The sequence below is a fragment of the Canis lupus genome, chromosome 28 (genome assembly GCF_048164855.1).
Source record: "Canis lupus baileyi chromosome 28, mCanLup2.hap1, whole genome shotgun sequence".
Taxonomy (NCBI): Eukaryota; Metazoa; Chordata; class Mammalia; order Carnivora; family Canidae; genus Canis; species Canis lupus.
This window is the reverse complement of record NC_132865.1, coordinates 9296596-9315053: the sequence shown is the minus strand read 5'-3', so window position 1 is coordinate 9315053 and position 18458 is coordinate 9296596. Positions and strand designations below refer to the sequence as shown.

The following is an 18458-nucleotide window of genomic DNA, read 5'->3' as shown; positions in this document are numbered from 1 at the left end:
CTTTCTAACTGACTAATGAAGCTCCTCAATTTCCTTTTAATATACCTCCAAAGACTTAATATCTTTACCTTTCCTTTAAAAAAAAAAAAAAGATTTTATTTATTCATGAGAGAGAGAGAGAGAGAGAGAGAGAGAGGCAGAGATACAGGCAGAGGGAGAAGCAGGCTCCATGCAGGGAGCCCGATGTGGGACTCAGTCCCGGGTCTCCAGGATCACATCCCAGGGGCAAAGGCGGCACTAAACCACTGAGCCACCAGGGCTGCCCTCTTACCTTTCCTTAGATCCTTCATCCATTGTTTAGAGAAAGAGTATCTTTTTCTTTGAAGACTAATCACATCATCTGTGTGAAAGCTATGTCCTTTCCTTCTTTTGCTTTGCAAGCTGTAGGCATACTCTCTTACCATCACACTTGATGAATTAGTGATCTACACTTTATCTACTTCCTTGCCTTCCATGCATTCTTGAAATTTTTAAAAATTCTATAATTTGAACCTGCCAGTAATGTGTAACATATGGAAATTAATAATAAAAACAAACATTTGGGCACCAACCAATTACGAACTAGGTCAGTACCAACACAGTTGAAGAAGCTGCCTGTGAGCACCTCTGTAACTGCATGTTCCTGTCTTTCCCCAACACCTGAAGTAATTGCTTTTCTGAATTTTTTTAACCTCTTTTTAAAATGGTATTACCACAAATGTATTTTTTGTTTTGAATTTAATAATTGTTCTGTTTATAGACTTTGTAAACTTGGCACAAACTATATTTTATTATAGAGAAAAACCTATTTTACAAATCTTTATACATTCCAAAGAAAACCTTCAAGTATCTTAAAAGAATACATAGAAAAATTTCAGTGTGCACATTTAAATTTACAACAGAACAGTGGTGGTGAATTATTTTTGGACTATGTTGCTGTGTCACATACAAAATAAAATACTTTATCTGGAGTTTAGAAATATAGCAGAAATAATTCCATACATTAATTTCCTTAGTTTGTGCAGAAATGTTTCCATTATATTCAGAGTGTACTTGGAAGAGTGACACTTTGTCATTTGATTGCCCTTTGGACCTCAGCATTTCTTCAATGGGTTTCATTCAGTTTGTTGATTGTATAAGCATTTGAGACTCAGGATTCACAATGTCTCTGTTTCTGAATCTCTTTCTCAATCATGGAATTGTGTTTTCAAAGGAAATGCATAGGAAAAGATGAAGTCACGATAACCGCCAAAAGAATTCATTTCTTTCTTCTTTGTGTTTGAGAGTTGGAAACATTTCTTGATGATCTCAGTGTAGAATATTAAATCCTAGAGGTGGGACTGAGCAGGAGGAAGATATTAATACTCAGAACTCCATTTGTATTTTTTTCATTCACTATTATATTTCTAAGACCCATTCATGTTGTTGCTTACAGCTATATAGTTCTTTCCTGTTGTTGCCTATAGCTGTAGTTCATTCATTCTCACTGCTGTATAATGTTCCATTGTATGAGTTAGCCTAATTCATTTAACCATTTTTCTACCAGTGCACATTTGAGTATTTTTTCCTTTTGTTATTTTTAAGTATGCTTACATTTGGCATACAAGTAAAAAATGCCTGTGGTATGTACCTAGAATTGCTCCTTGAAGGCCATGCAAATCTTCAATATCATGTGACATCAGATTATTTTCCAGCAATGACACTAGTTTTAACACCTACCAGAAGGATTTAACCAATTTAAGTACCTAGTTGCAGTGTGTAAGAGCCACCATCTTTACGTTTAGGTTTGTTGTGATGGTGGTGGTGGTTGTTGTGGGGGTGTTTTTTTTGGCCATTATTTTGTACTGTTAATGTTTCTAGTTTTTATCATTCTAGTGAGTTTATTTTTCTATGAGTTTAAAAATAACATCTCATGTGGTCTTGTATTTCACTGATGAATAATGAGATTCTGCATCTTTTTATATATGAATTGGCCTTACAAGTTTCCTTATAGTATAAAAGTCCTGTTCAGGTTTTTTTGCCCATTTGACTACTTAAGTTGTTTTTATCCTGTTTTTTTGTAGAGCTTCTCATATAGTTTATTTTATTTTTAAAGATTTTATTTTATTTATTTGAGAGTGAGCAAGAGAGAAAAAGCACAAGCAGGAGGAGGAGCAGAGGTTGAGAAGGAGAAGCAAAACTGCTTGCTCAGCAGGGAGCATACCTCAGAGCTAGATCCCAGAACTCTGGGATCATGACCTGAGCCAAAGGCAGACTCTTAACTGAATGAGCCACCCAGACACCCTTCTCATAGAGTTTAAATACTAATCTTTAATCAGTTTTATGTTTTGTAAATATCTTCCAGTTTGCAGCTTATCTTTTTAGTTTGCTTTCTTATGTTTTATGGTAAACAGAAGTTCTTGGTTTCCACCTAGTCCAAATATTCACACTTTTCCTTTTTGGTTGATATGCTTAAGATATCCTTCTTTTCTGGGATGGTATAAAACAGTAGTTTTCTGCTCTTAATTTCTTAAAAATTTTAAGGTTTGCCTTTCGTATGTATATCACTAGTCCATCTTGAAGTGATTTTGTATATGATGTGAGGATCCAATTGAATTTTTCCACATAGGCAATTTCAGTACTATTTGGTTGTCCTTTTTTCCCTCAGGTCTGCTTTGTTACATCTGTTACATAGGATGTCTTTGGTCTCCTTTGGGGCTCTGTTTTGTTTTTTATTTACCCTTCATTAGTCTTGCTAGGCATTTATTTGTTTTAGTCTTTTCTAAGAATTCTAACTTTATTAATCACTTCTCTTTTTTAAAGATTTTATTTCAGAGAGAGAGCACCAGTGTGTGTGTGTGTGTGTGTGTGTGTGTGTGCGCGCGCGCGCGCGCGCAGAGGGAAGGGCAAAGAGAGAGGGAGAGAGAGACCCAAGCTGACTCCGCACTGAGCATGGAGCCCAGTGCAGGATTGAATCCTATGACCCCAAGATGATGACCCTAGCTGAAATCAAGAGTTGGATACTCAATGAACTGAGCCACATGGGCACTCTTTGTTAATCCTTTTGTTACTTCTTTCCTAATTCATTAGTTTCTTTTCTATATTATTCTGTACTTCTTGGGGATTTACTCTGTTTATTTCTATCTTAACAAATTTACCTGTTATCTAATTTTCAGCCTTTCTTCTTTTTCCTAGTATAAGTCTTTAAGGCTGTAGATTTGCCTCTAAGTTAACTTTTATTGTATCCCACAAAATTTTATATGGTATATTTGTTATCATTCAGTTCTTAGTATTTTTTTTTTTTTAATTTTCAGCACGGTTTCTTCTGACTCATGAAATATTTAGAAGTTTTTGTTTTATACTTGTGTTTTTAAAATTTATCTCCTATTACTGACTTTTTAAAAAAATTTATTTGAGAGATAGAGAGCACATATGCATGCATATGCATGCACAAGAAAGGGGAAGGGACAGAGGGAAACAGAGAAGCAGACTCTCTGATGAGCAGGGAACCCAATTCAAGGATCCATCTCAGGACCCCGGGATCATGACCTGAGTGGATAGGCAGATGCTTGACCAGATGAGCCACCCAGGCACCCCATAGTAGTATAGTAGTAGTTTTTTTTTTTTTTTTTAAGTTAATTATATATAGTCAGTGCCTGGGAACAACATGATACATACTCTTTGAAATTTGGTGATATTTTCATTATGTCCTAATATGTATTAGTTTTCTGTATGTCTCATTTATGCTTGAGGAGAATGTTTATTTTCTAATAGTTGGGTATAAGATTCTGTTTATGTTTTTTAAGACCCACTTGTTCATCGTTTTGTTTTTATTTTTATTTTCAGGTCTATTTGACCTATGAAAAATTGAAGTGTGTTGAAACCACCCACAGCAATGACAATTGGTCAGTTTCTTCCCATACTAAAAATCCTTTGAGGCTTTTTTCCCTTGCCAACAGATGGTGAACTGGTCTGGATATTTTGTCTTGTCTAGATAGATACTTGGTTTTCTCAGGAATGCTTCAGGGTCGCAAGAAAATAGGAAAAAGTGCAGGATGTGAGGTCTATTCTGTAAAATCTTCCCTCTCATTTCAGTCTTACCCATCAGCTGGAAGAGCAGCATACTTACAGTACTGAATTTACAGGCTGAATTCTTCAGGTGTCTGGCTCAGGTGCAGATTTGGAAATTTTTTTTTTTTTTTTTTTTTTTAAAGTAGGCTCCACATGCCTAGTGTGGAGCCCAACTCGGGGCACAAACTCATGACCATGAGAGCAAGAACTGAGCCAAGATTAAGAGTCAGACACTTTACTAAGTGAGCCACCCAGCCATCCCCAGATTTGGAATTTTGATCCTTTTTGCCATGTTTCCTTTCAGAATCCTTCCATTAGTGTTTATTCCCTTCATATCTTGGGTTATGCTGGCCTTCTCGCTTGTACTTTTTGGACATTCACCCCATCTAGTTTGTTTTTTTCCAAGTTGATCCTTCCTGAGATGATTGAGCTGGAGCTACTCCCTCCGCACCCCGCCCCCCCCCCCCAAATCCTTGTAAGAGATTGTTGTTCTGTTTGAGCTCTGAGATCAAGGATAAGAATTAGCACTTCACTTTACCCAAGCATTGCCTCTTAGTGGAAGGGATTACCTTTAGCGGCTGACCAGGTTTGGGAGGATTAGAAGTTGGAGAGTGGCAGTCTTCTGCTGTACTATTTCATTTTTCAGACTTCTCACTTTCTCTCCTTCGTGCTCTGCTCTGACTTCTGATACAGCTGAGGTCCCAGTTTGAGATGATAAACTTCCTATCCTTGACCATTCTTGTTCCTCAGTTTTTTCACTTTGTCAGTATGTGTCTCTCCTAAGGCCATCATTCTAGTTCTGGTTCATCTAGCTGATGTTTTGATTTCTCCTTCTTCTGTAGCTGCTTTTCTACTTCTTGTTCTTTTATAGCTGGGTCAGTAGGCCTTGCTGCTCCAAACATCGAGGCTGCTTGACTAGACTGGGAAGTGCCAGCCAAGTGGTCATCTTCCTTGAGAGTACTCTGAATGAAGCTTTAGATTCAGTTTGGTTCTTTGGGAGAGACTTCTGTCATCACATCTGTAATCATCCCCAGAATAATCATCTTTGGAGCCCCTCAACTGAACATCATGTTTATCATATTTGTCTTCCTTGTGGTCCCACTTCCTCTATAGTCCATATTGTACCCCCTACCACATACACTTTGCTGCTGTTTATCCTGGAGTCATAGCCTCAATCATAGTCTCTGCTATGTTAGTCTTCATAACCGTCCTGTTCTCCATAATGATCACGATGTTTGCCTTCAGAGCTATCGTCACCTCTTCTAGGTAGATAGTCATCTGGGCTGTCTGTTGGATATTTTCTGAGAATCTTGATTTCATGCTCAGCCAAAAGAATGAGCATCCATGTCTTTGTATTGAGCTTGATCAAGATTGGAATTTTGTTAACCAGAGACTCTTTATTGAGGCTTAGAGCACTGAGTAAGAAAGGCAGGTTTTCAAACTCCACGCAGTCAAAACCTTTCAACCTCTGGCTTGCTGGATTCAAATGGTAAATGCACTGCACTGATATTTAATCCTCTGAAGAATTCCTTAATGAGACTTCTGTCACATTACAAGTTATGTTCCCTAGAGAAGCAACACAGAGTAGCATTTTGAGAAGAGGGCTCCGTTGATAGTAGGTTGCCAGGCAGCCTGTGATGCAGTGGTCAGGTGGAGGTGCCTTATACATGCTGCCATCATTAGTGTTCCAAGTGGTTGAGACATTTTCCAGATCATTCCAGCTTACTGGTTGGGGGACAGAGATGTTTCTGCTGCCATCCTTATCCAGGAAGTCTGTTAGGAAAATAGTCTTCCCTGTCTTTTTTGCTGAGGCCACTATGTTGGGGAGCATTTTCTTTTAAGCATGCAGATTTATAGTTTTAGGTCTACTTATTTGAACCTTGAATAATTCTCTTCTCCTTTTTTTTTTTTAAGATTTTATTTATTTATTCACACACACACACACACACACACACACAGGAGCAGGTTCCATGCAGAGAGCCCGACATGGGACTCTATCCCAGATCTCCAGGATCACACCCCGGGCTGCAGGCAGCACCCAAACTGCTGTGCCACTGGTGCTGCGCATTCTCTTTGTTCTCCTAAGAATGCTGTTTGTCTGCTATTACAACTAATTTCAGCTTTCTTTTAGTTTTTATTTGTCTAGTATGTTCTTTTCCATATTTTGCTTTCATCCTGTCAGTATCTTTGCTTGGTAGGTGTCTCTTGACTTTTGAATTTATCCATTTGTTGTGATTATTTCTGTATTCCAATTGTTTTCTGTGTTTGGACTCTCTTACTTTGTGCTTTCTGTTAGTTTTGGTTACTTATGCTCTTTTTTTTTTTCTGTCTAGACTTTTTTTGGATTGAGTTGTTGGTTTTTTAAAATTCTTTTCTACTCTACTAGCTTGGAAATTCTGTTTCTATTCTTTTATTATTATTCTTGAAATTCTGCTGTGAATGCGATATAGTCTAAAACCAGATTATAATCCCACTACTGAACGATGCAAGGATTTATATAATTAACTCCTTTCCTTTTCTCCCCTGCCCTACTCACTATATGCTTCTGTTTCTTTGTTCCATATATTAATGGTTTGTTTAAATACCGTAATGAGATGTTGCTATTTTATTCAGACAATATTTTTTTAGATTTATTTGTATGCTTACCAGTTTCTTCACTCATGTTTCCCTTCTTGCCTCTTATAGCATTCTTCGTGGTAATTTTATTCAATTATGAAACACATTATTTAGGTTTTCTTAAAGTAAAGGTCTCCTGTTGATAAACTCTCCTTTGGTGTTTTTGGCAATGTCTTAATGCCTTCCATATTCCCCAAAGAGAGTTTTGGTGGTTGAATAATTTTTGTCTCAGTTCTTTGTAAATAAGTTTGTTCTCTACCTTCTGTGCCTTCATTGTTTCTGTTGAAAAGTCTACTGTTACATTATTCTCTTTTCTTGTGTGCAGTCTCTTCTCTGGCTGTTTTTTTTTTTGTATCATGGTCCCTTTTTGGTGTCTTGCAATTTCATTGCTCTGTGGCCATCCATGTGTGAATGTCTTTGTTTATCCCACCTCTTTTATTTACACACACATACACAATGTATTTCTTAGAATTGTGGATAAATGTCTTTCATTGTTTGTGTAAAATTAAGTCATTTTCTCTCCTAGTATGACTTCCTCTTTTTTCATTTCTGGGGATGTTGAGTAGAAATTTATGTCCAGTTAGTTTCATGTCTTTTAGCCTCTCTTTGCCTTTTTCCGTCTGTTTGTTTCAGTACTACTTATAAATGACTTCTTCAGATTTATATTCAAATATGCTGATTCTATCTTAAGTTCTATCTAATCTGAAAAGACTGGAATTTAGTTAATATATTGATATTGGCTCACTAATTATGACAAATGTGGCATACTCCTGTGAGATGTTAATAGGGGAAGCTGGGGTGTATGAGAACCCTCTTCACAACTTTTTGTAAATCTGAAACTATTCTAAAAGTTAAAACATGCTGTTTCTTTTTTTTTTTTTTATATGCTGTTTCTTTTTCAGATGTTCAGCGCCATTTTTCTTTTTGTTTGACTAGGTTTTATCATTTATTGCTAAAACTAAATTTTTAAAAATTTATACTTAATAGTCATAGTATATAAAATCCATGTAGGATCAGAAACTATTATTTTTTGTTCCTGCTCATAGTGGCTTGTTTTATTATAAGTTTGATTTTTTTTTTAAACCTCAGTCTCATAATTGGTTACTCTTTATTTTAGATAATCCCAGTGGCATAAATTAGGGTGCTTTCCTGCAAGCATATGTATATGCTTCTGTTGTGTTACAGGTTATGTCTGACTTGGACCCTTGCTTTATGTGGGAGTCTCCACACCATTACCTTGCAGCAGGCCCAGTGTTGTATCTCTTGATCCCAGTACTACTATCAACATGCACACCCAGGGCAATACTGTAATTTAAAAAATGGTTTTACTTAATACTCACAGTCTTCTTCTGTTTCAACTCCGTTAAAAAAAACTATTTTTTTTTTTTTTTTTTTTTTTTTTTGCTACTGTTATATGGGATGGGAGCAAGTTTGATAGTTTCTTATACTTCTTGAGAACATAGTAATGTTCGGAAACTACACTGGTTTTAGTTTACCCAGGATCTTTTACACTGAATCAGGAGGACCTTTTAAAATGTTTAGTATACCAGCTGCTTGAAATTGAAAACCTTCCATTTCTATTGATTTTCTTCATTGTCCATTGATTGTCTAAAGCTTCTATTCCCATTGGTTTTCTCACATGCACATGACAGCTGATGTACCTGCAGGTGATGTAATTCTTGAGTCCGTTTTCTCCTCTGCAGATTGACAGCATTGGCCTGAATGAGATCTCAGAATCTGTAAATATATACTAACCAGAATTAGTTAACCAAATAGTATGCAACTGTTTATATTATCTTTTTTATACACATATTTGCATACGTACAGACACATAATATATGCAACAACAAATAAGAAAGTATAATGATTTTAGAGTATTAGATTCCTGAATTTGGGGGAAAGATCTAAAAGGAGCATAGAAAGTACTACAAACAGGGAAAAACAAGATAAACATTATATTCAAAAGTATTTCTCAATCTTGACCAGAATGTTCCACTTCATCCTTTAGTAGGTTAAGCATGGTTAGAAGTTTTAGCTTTAAAATATTTGTCATGCAGAAAAAAGCCAAAGTTGCTTGGCTTTGTATTTTATTTAAAAAGTAAAAACTGAAGTGGAAAAATGAAGCAGAACATGAAAAAAATTACGTATAAAAAGAAACCGGTAAGATTTCCAGAGGACATGATAACTAATGCAATATATAAATCTGACCTAGGTACTGTGGTGAAAAAATTATGATAAAATGTCTTGTTTGGAACAGTTGATAAAATTATAGAATATAAACTATATAAAAGAGAATAGTAATGTATTAAATTCCTGAATTTGATCATTGTTCTGTTGTTATTTAAGAGAGTATTTTTATTACAAAATATACACCGGAGTATTAAAAGATGAAGAGACAGTTTACTTAGGATAGTTCGGATAAGTAAGCAAGTAAATAAATGAAGTATATAACATATAAAAAAATTGTATGTTTTGTTTGTAAATCAACACTGGATTCGTAGTGTCATCATTTATTTTGTTCAAATTGACCCAGATACGGTTTATTGGCCATATTCTTCTGTAATGCTTATAGTGCTGAGTTTTAATTTTAAATGGAAGTCAGCTATGAATATGTCATTTGATGAATTGAAAATATTTAGGTTTGATTTCTAAATTGATTCAGTTTTAATCATATTGAAAGTTACACTCTTGTCTAACACATGAATAAATTAACTTTTTAATAGGCTTAAGCTGAATATTGGGACATGGCCACTGCTTCACCACGGTCTGATACTAGTAATAACCACAGTGGAAGGTCACAGTTACAGGTAACTGGTAAGTTATTTTCATAATAACTTAAAATAGTGATTCCCTGATGAAACTTTTTAAAAATACCTAATTCATCAAATTCCTCAAGTATCTTTCTCCTGGATTCATACTTGGTGTATTTGTTGCAATAGGCCTTAAAGGTAGAAATTTTCTAAAAGTACTTTTATTTATTCAGTAAATATTTATTGAACCTGTGCTGGATGCAGAGAAGATACATCCTCTCTGGTGGTGAGAGAATTTGGATATTAGAATAACCATGTTTGAATTGGTTCTTAAATGGTTATTAAGATGGAGAAGGATGCTGAAGGCCTTTTTTCATCTATTCAGCCATCCAGTCATTGAGCAAAAATTTAAGTGGAATTATGTGTATGAAAACACAGGGCCCTGGTTCTCCAAAAATTTACTATGTAGTGTTGAGACAGGTTTGTTTGAGAATTCATTTCAAATTATATTGGCAGCAGAAAGCATTAGAAGGAGAGGAAAACAACATTTGCAGAAGATGAAAGAGCCTTGGTTAGGAGACTTCGGATAATTCATTCATTATATATAAACAATATAAATATCTGTAAGATAAAAAATTCCTGGAGGTAAAATATATATTGGAGGGGCAGGGGCGAGGTGGGGAAGGGAGAGTTTGTAATTCCAAAAGACAGGCAGTGGAATCCTAGTTAGAGAATGAAATAAAATAAATATATGTACCCAAAGGATCCAGGTTTTAAGATAATATTGTTAAATGAAAGGTGTAGAGTAGTGTGCATAGTATACAACCATGTGGATGTAAAAAAGGAAGGTATGTGTATGCAGCTCTGTGCTTAGAACATTAGAAGTAACATTTGCCTCAGGAGGGGTGGAATTGAAACCAGAGTAAGAAAAGATACTCTAATTCCTGTGGTACTTATTGCTGTGAGGTCAGTTGTTTCTAGGAGTTTTCAGTGACCAGAGCTAGGACATGTTTATTGTCTTAGAAAGCAAAAAATAAATCCTGAGTTCATGTGTAATCTCTAAGTACTGTGTTCCACTGAAAGTAGAAAGAAGATATTTTTACCGTGTTCCAGTGAAAGTAGAAAGGAGATATTTTTACTTTATTTGACTTTATATTTGTTTCTTTTAACCCAAAAATCTTAATCCCAAATGATAGTAATGTATCTGTTTTATCCTAACACACATAGGGATTGGCAACATTAAAATTACTAAAAACGGGATTCCTGGGTGGCTCAGTGGTTTAGCGCCTGCCTTCGGCTCAGAGCATGATCCTGGAGTCCTGGGATCGAGTCCCATATCAGGCTCCCTGCATGGAGCCTGCTTATCCCTCTGCCTGTCTCTCTCTCTCTCTCTCTCTCTCTCTCTCTTTCTCTCTCTCTCTCATGAATAAATAAATAAAATCTTAAAAAGATAAAATAAATGACTAAAAACAATGGCCCACTCGTTGCAGTTTAAGATTTCTTTGAGAACCCCCCCCCCCCCTTAGGATGTATAGTCCGAATACTACATTTCAAAGTAACTTAAAGTAGTTTCCCATTTGGTTACTACCAACTGCATAATCAGGTTTATTGCTTTCACTTATTTTTGTTTAGTTTTGTTTATTATGTGTAAAGAAAGCATTTACATAGCTCTGGAGTAAAGTTGTTAAATCGAGGTACATTTGAAGGGATCTGGCCATTCTAATAGGTATGTAGTGGTATCTTATGGTTGTTTTGTTCTTTTCTGATAACGTATGATGTTGAACAGCTTTTCATATGCTTATTTGCTCTCCATAATATTTTTTTGGTGAGGTGTCTATTAAGGTCTTCGGACCATTTTTTAAAAATCAGGTTTTTGGAGTGTGCCTGAGTGCCTCCCTCAGATGAGCTTCTGCCTTCAGCTCAGGTCATGGTCCCAGAGTCTTGGGATCAAGCCCCACATTGGGCTCCCTGCTCAGTGAGGTTTCTGGTTCTCCTTCTCCCTCCCCTTGCTCATGTTCTCTCTCATTTGGCTCTCTCAAAATCTTTTTAAAAAATCAGATGGTTTTCTTACTGTTGAGTCTTAAGAGTTCTGTGTATATTTGGGGTACTAGTTCTTTATCATATGTCTTTTGCATATATTTTCTCCCAGTCTATGATATGTCTTCATATTCTCTTGACATTGTCTTTTGCAGTGCAGAAATTTTTAACATTAATGAAGTACAATTTATCAGTTTTCTTTCATGGATCGTGCCTTTGGTGTTGTATTTTTAAAAGCATTGCTATAACCAAGGTCATCTAGGTTTTCTCACCTTCTCTGAGTTTTATAGTTTTGTGTTTTACACTTAGGTCTGTGATAATTTTGAGTTATTTCTTGTGAAGGACTTTGGGTTTGTGCTTAAATTAATTTTTTTGCATGTGGGTGTCCAGTTGTATGGCACCATTTGTTGAAAAGATTTTAACCACTGTGATTTTAACTACCATGCAGTACTGCTTTCCCCTTCTTCTAGTGTTTTGAAAGACCTGCATATTTTGAGGAAATGACTCTTTAATTTGGAATGAGGAATCTTGGTTGGGGGATTTTTTGGGAAGGAGGTGTCTGTGCCTTCTATGTTACTTCAGTGGTGTTGAACTTAGAGCAGTTTGAAACAGAGAAGGATGGGAGTGAATTTTGCCAAAACCTCGATTGTAACACTTGACGTAGAACACTGAATACTCTTTGTTTTATGTTGCCAATCCTTAAATACAGTATTTTCCTTTGAGCCTCTCTTGCTATTCTTCAGATACTAATTGAAGACTCTAGGGTACCTGAGTAGCTCAGTCAGTTAAACATCTGACTCTGATTACAGCTCAGGTCTAGATCTCAGGGTCATGAGATCTATCAAGTTCTGCGTCAGGCTCCATGCTGGGCCTGGGGCCTACTTAAGATTTTTTTTTCTCTCTCTCTCCCCTACACTCTCTCTTTCTCTTTTTTCTCTCAAAAAAAAAAAATTTTTACTTGAAGACTTTACTGTATTTCAAATACTTCTGCAGCATTTATCACTTCATATTTCAGTGATTTTTTTCATGTGACTATTAATGTTACTATTCTTTCATAGTAGAATAGAAGCCTACATTAGCTTACATTCATATCCTTAACATGTGATAGAGGTATGACATGGAGGGGGCAGGGCAGGGCATTCCCCTTTCTCAGACCCATAGTATTCATAGGTAATACAGGATAGAGGTGATCTTGATAAGTTATTATTACTGCTTAGTAGTCAGTACTTTGCCCTGAAAATTTGTATTCCTCATTTGAATTAGTAGTTGCAAAAATTATTTAAAATTAATTGTTTAGCCTAAATTAAACAGATTTTCCTCCAAATCAGGTAGATTTTATATAAAATTAATTTTCTGTGAAGGGTTATTATGATGAACTTCTTAAATGACTTTTTGAGATTTTTTTTTTTTTATTTGAAAAAGCAAATACTTCCCCTTTTATTGGAGACCAACTTTCTTGGTAAAGCATTTTTTAAAAATTGCCAAAGTTTATATAATTTTCAATAGGCAAGTATGAAACACTACCTGGCAGAGAGGTTAATAGGTATGTTGAATCTGAAAATACTTACCTTTCTCTTGACGTTTGATGCAGTTCGGTATTAAATTGAAATGATTGGCAAAGATGTGAAGAAATTGGAACCCTTTTACCCTGCTGGTGGGAATGTAAAATGGTACAGCCACTTTGGAAAACAGTCTGGCATTATTCAACAGAGTTCTCATATGACCCAACAGTTCCACTCCTAGCTATACTATAGGCCAAGGGAAATGAAAACATATGTACACAAAAACTTTGTGCAAAAATGTTTGTGGCAGTATTATTCACAATAGACAAAAGATAGAAACAACCCAGATCTCTATCAACTGATGAATCGGTAAATAGAAAGAATACCCATATAGTGGAATATTACTTGTTAGTAAAAGGAATGAAGTACTCTGATACATGCTACAATATAACATGGATGAAGCTTGAAAGCATGGTAATTGAAAGGAGCCAGTCACAAAAGGCCATATGTTTTATAAATCCATTTCTGTGAAACATCCAGAATAAGCAAATCTACAGACGGGGGTAATTAGTAGTTACCTAGGGCTGAGGTGGGGAGGCACTAGGAGGAAATATGGTGACTGTTTGTGTGGGGTTTCTTTTTGGGGTGATGAATATGTTTTTAATGTTGCTTATGGTGATGGTTGCACAACTCTGAATATATTAAAACCACTGAATTGTACAGATTAAATGGGTAAATTATATGGTATGTGAATTGTTTTTCAGTTAAATTGTTAAAAATTCAAATGGTTCTCAGGCATTATCAATGGTCCTTTTGTATTATTTCTCCATTTCCAATAAAGAGAGTTAGAGTGCCTAAGAAGCACAGTTCCATTTTTATTGATTTATTACTACAAAGTGCTACTTTTTGTCCATATATATTCACTAGTGATTATCATGTTTCTGTTAGTTTCTAGTGCCAAACTAAAAAGAAAAAAGAACTGGTTTGGAACGGCAATATATACAGAAGTAGTTGTAGATGGAGAAATTAAGAAAACAGCAAAATCCAGTAGTTCTTCCAATCCAAAATGGGATGAACAGATAACCGTGTAAGTACCTTGTATAGAGAATGCAGAATTTTCAAAAGGGGGAGTATGTTCTTAGGATGTTTTTATATTTGTTCTGTTGTTGTAGAATAATTTCAAAGTTAAGTAGTATCATTTTCCAGTGTGACTAGACAATTTTAAATAAGAAAATATTTTTGGTTAATCTCATTTTCTTTAGAGGAAAAGCATAATAATTCTTGCTTTTTGCTTTATTAACTGAACTATTCCATACAGCCATATTTTCTGTTATTGTCTAATGAAAATTAATAGGGCAGAAAATCACTGTTAATTTTGTCATATCTGAAACATAATGTTACAAATTTGTATAGAATAAAATTATTAAAAATAACACCATCAGTTGTCTTAAATATTTAGGGATTTGTTCATATAGAAGTATTTGTGTTACTGTGAAATCTCAACAAGATGCTTCATCTATTGCTGGTGTTTGGTTTGGTAATTACAAAAATTCTTATCTAGTTATTGAAGTCCTAATGTACTTGAAAGTAAATAATAGTTTTTATTTATAATTCATTTTACTGTTCCATACAATATTTTTTTTCTCAAACTCAATTCATGGCTTTTTAAAAATTATTGAAGTAAATGTCTACTCTATCTATATTTTTGTTATAATTTTACCCTTACAGAAATGTGACCCCACAGACTACATTGGAATTTCGAGTTTGGAGTCATTATACTTTAAAAGCAGATGCTTTATTAGGAAGAGCAACAATAGATCTGAAACAAGCTCTGTTAATGCACAATAGAAAATGTAAGTTTTTGTTCTAATCTTTGTTTCTTTAAAAATTTATTTTAGATATGTTTCAGGGACACCTGTGTGGCTCAGTGTTTAAGCGTTTGCCTTTGGCTCCAGTCGTGGTCCTGGGGTCCTGGGATGGAGTCCTGCATCAGGCTCCCCAGAGGGAGCCTGTTTCTCCGTCTGCCTATGTCTCTGTCTCTCCCTCTCTGTCTTTCATGAATAAATAAATAAGTAATTGGGGAGAAAAGTAGATGCCTTTCAAAGTATCCTGAAGTACAGAAGCAAAAAATAGTTTTGTATTTACAAAAGAGAACTTTAGTTTTTGCCTATGATTGCTTTTAAGTTTGTGGTGCCGTATGAAATAGGAAATACTTACTCTGGCCTTTCTCCTTCTTAACAGATTTACAAAATGATCTCAGTCATCCTTTTATCAGTGATCATCAGTGATTTGTTATTTATTATATACTTTAAAACTTGAAAAAATGATCATAATCTAAGACTACTTTGAAATTTGGTTGATAATTTGTACAAAATTCTATTTTAAACTTTTCTCATTATATAACTAGTTTATTATAGAAAATACAGAGAGTATACAAAATTACAGAGGAATATAAAGTACCTGTAATTCTACTATCCAAGAATAACCACTCCAATAACTTGGTCTCTTGTCTTTTTCCTTTTCATAAACATTTTTTTTCTTTGCATCTACTGATTTATCCCCTGCTTTTTTCATTTAACAAGTTTTTTGTTTTTTGTTTTAAGATTTTATTTATTTGAGAGACACTTGAGTGGCTCAGTGGTTGAGTGTCTGTTTTTGGCTCAGGGTGTGATTTCTGAGGCGCAGGATTGAGTCCCATATTGGGCTCCCTGCATGGAGCCTGCTTCTCTTTCTGCCTGTGTCTCTGCCTCTCCTCCTCTGTGTCTCTCATGAATAAATAAATACAATCTTTTTTAAAAAAAAGCATTTTATTTATTTGAGAGAAGAGAGAGTGAGTGAGCAGGGGAGAGGGAAAAGCAGATCCTCCCGCTGAGCAGGGAGCCTGACATGGGCTTGATCCCAGGACCCTGGGATTTTGACCTGAGCTAACGGCAGATACTTAACTGACTGAGGCACCTGGGTGCCCCTCATTTAACAATTTAATATGAATAGGTTTCCATGATACTCCATTTTTCTAGCCTGGGTAACATGGTTTAAGCTTCAATTATTTGTAAATCTACTATCATTGTATACAAAAATTGAGGAGTATACCTATGTTTATAATTCTGGAATGAGAGTTCGTTGCTGTTAGCAAGTTCTCAAAATATTGTGTGATCCAAAGAAGATTAAAAGCCACAGTTCTAGTTTATGATTGAACTAGTCTCATGTTATTTGACATTTAGGAAGTTTCACTAAAACCAGTGCCCCTGCTCAAATATGCAAATCTTTCTGTTCATCTTATTCTTCGAAATTTTCTCATTCCTAAGAGATATTCTGAGTCACAGGTTAAAATGCTAATGTTTTAAATAATTTGGTTTTTCTGAGGGTTTTTTTCTGTTTTTAACAAAAATCCACTTGTAACTTAAAAATCTGTTTTTGATGTAGTTTTTGGACATAAGGAGTTAATGGGTCAAGAAAATGTAAAAGCCATACTAACTGTAATGTATACAGATTTTTTTTAAAAAATGTTCTTTTGAAGCAGTTAAAGTTTAATTCTCTGCTATGCCATCATAGCTTCTGTTCATGCAGTTCATCTTGGTTATAGAAATAAGGTCTTGTAAGCATATAATACCTTTCCTGGTCTGGTGGTGGTTGGATTTGTACTTTTTTCTTGGCTTTATAGCATTATTGGTGTAAAGAGTAATACGTCAGTTAACTTCTGTTATTTCAGAATTAAAGGTTTGGTTTAACCAATTTATATCCTATTTCTGCACTGGACTTAAACATTTGCATGGGACCTCTTTTATGTGTGTGTGTGTGTATAGCAGTATAGTTGACATACAATATTACATTAGTTTCAGGTGTACAATGTAGTATTTTAACAACTCTATACATTATACTGTACTCACCACAAGCGTAGCTACCATCTGTCACCATACAATGCTAATACAGTACCACTGACTATATTCCCTATGCTGTACTTTTTTGCCAGTGACTTATTCATTCCATAACTGGGAGCATGTACCTCCCACTCTCCTTCACTCATTTTTGCTCAGCCCCCCCACCAACAGCCATCAATTTGTTCTCCATATCTATGGGTCTGTTTCTTCTTTTTTTTGTTTTGTTTTGTTTTTTAGATTCCACATGTAAATGAAATCATATGGTGTTTCTTTCTTTTACTTGTTTCACTTAGCATACGACCCTCTAGACTATCCATGTTGTCACAGATAGCAAGATCTCATTCTTTTTTATGGCTGAGTAATATTCTGTTGTATATATACCACATTTTCTTTGTCTATTCATCTACTGATGGACACAGGTTGTTTCTATATCTTGGCTGTTGCAACTAATACTACAATAAACATAGGGGTGCATATATCTTTTTGAGTTAGTGTGTTTTCATTTTCTTTGGGTAAATGCCCAGTCATAGTATTACTGGATATCATATGGTAACTCTGTTTTTAAATTTCGTGATGAAACTTCATATTGTTTTCCACAGCAGCTGCATCAATTTATATTCCCACAGCAATACACAAGGGTTCCTTTTTTTACCAAATCCTTGGAACACTTGTTATTTCTTGTTATTGTGTTAAAGCCATTTTGACAGGTCTAAGGAGATATCTCATTGTGGTTTTGCTTTGTATTTCCCTAACGATTAGTGATATTAAGCATCTTTATATGTGTGTGTTGGCTATCTGTACATTTTCTTTGGAAAAATGTCTGTTTAGGTCGTCTGGCCATTTTAAATTAGATTATTTGTTTTTTTAGGTGTTAAGTTGTGTAAGTTTTTAATATATTCTGGATATCAATCCCTCACTGAATATATCATTTGCAAATATCTTCTCCCAGTTAGTAGATTGTTTTGTTGATTATTTCTTAGCTGTGCAAAAGCTTTTTATTTTGGTGTACTCCCAATAGTTTACTTTTGCTTTTATTTCTCTTGCCTAAAAAGACCTTTCTAAAAAAATATTGCTAAGGCCAGTGTCAGAGCAATTACTGTAACCTATGTTTTCTTCTGGGAGTTTAATGGTCTCACGTCTCACATGTGGGTCTTTAATTCATTTTGAGTTTATTTTTGTGTGTGGTATAATAAAGTGGTTCAGTTTCATTCTTATGCATATAGTTGTCCAGCTTTTCCAGCACTTTTTTTTTTAAGATTTTATATATTTATTCATGAGAGACAGAGAGAGAGAGGCAGAGACAGGCAGAGGGAGAAGCAGGCTCCATGCAGGGAGCCCAATGTGGGACTTGATCTCAGGACTCTAGGATCACACCCTGAGCTGAAGGTAGATGCTTTAACAGCTGAGCCACCCAGGTGTTCCATCCAGCACTATTATTAAAGAGACTGTCTTTTCTTTTGTATATTCTTGTCTCCTTGGTCATAGATTAATTGACCATATAAGCATGGGTTTATTTGTGGGCTTCCTGTTCTGTTCCATTGGTCTATATGTCTATTTTTGTGCCAGAGCCATACTGCTATGATTATTATAGTGTTGTAGTATATCTTGAAGTCTGTGATTGTGATACCTTTGAGCTTTGTTCTTTT

At 35.2% G+C, this 18458-nt stretch overlaps 1 protein-coding gene, 1 long non-coding RNA gene and 1 pseudogene across 9 annotated transcripts in view; 1 reads left to right on the top strand and 2 right to left on the bottom strand.

Moving 5' to 3' along the window:
- Positions 1-18458, top strand: part of WWP1 (WW domain containing E3 ubiquitin protein ligase 1) — a 117230-nt gene that overhangs the window by 20520 nt on the left and 78252 nt on the right. For 3 of the 8 annotated variants that reach the window (XM_072803995.1, XM_072803997.1, XM_072803994.1), the window contains 3 exons: positions 9369-9459; positions 13883-14021; positions 14663-14787. In XM_072803995.1, coding sequence (XP_072660096.1) covers positions 9390-9459; positions 13883-14021; positions 14663-14787 — 334 coding nt within the window. In that variant the 5' untranslated portion in view covers positions 9369-9389. Of the gene's footprint in view, positions 1-3844; positions 3864-9368; positions 9460-13882; positions 14022-14662; positions 14788-18458 lie in introns of those variants that run through there. The other 5 variants (XM_072803992.1, XM_072803991.1, XM_072803996.1 and 2 more) reach the window with 4 other exon arrangements.
- The window catches only part of LOC140620165 (uncharacterized), a 30703-nt gene continuing 12986 nt past the window's right edge, over positions 742-18458 (bottom strand). Inside the window, exons 2-3 of the long non-coding RNA XR_012019917.1 lie at positions 8307-8382; positions 742-1319 (exon numbers count right to left, since the gene is read on the bottom strand). This is a non-coding gene — a long non-coding RNA (uncharacterized lncRNA). The remainder of the gene's footprint in view (positions 1320-8306; positions 8383-18458) is intronic.
- LOC140619889 (eukaryotic translation initiation factor 4B pseudogene) lies at positions 1326-5371 on the bottom strand (annotated as a pseudogene).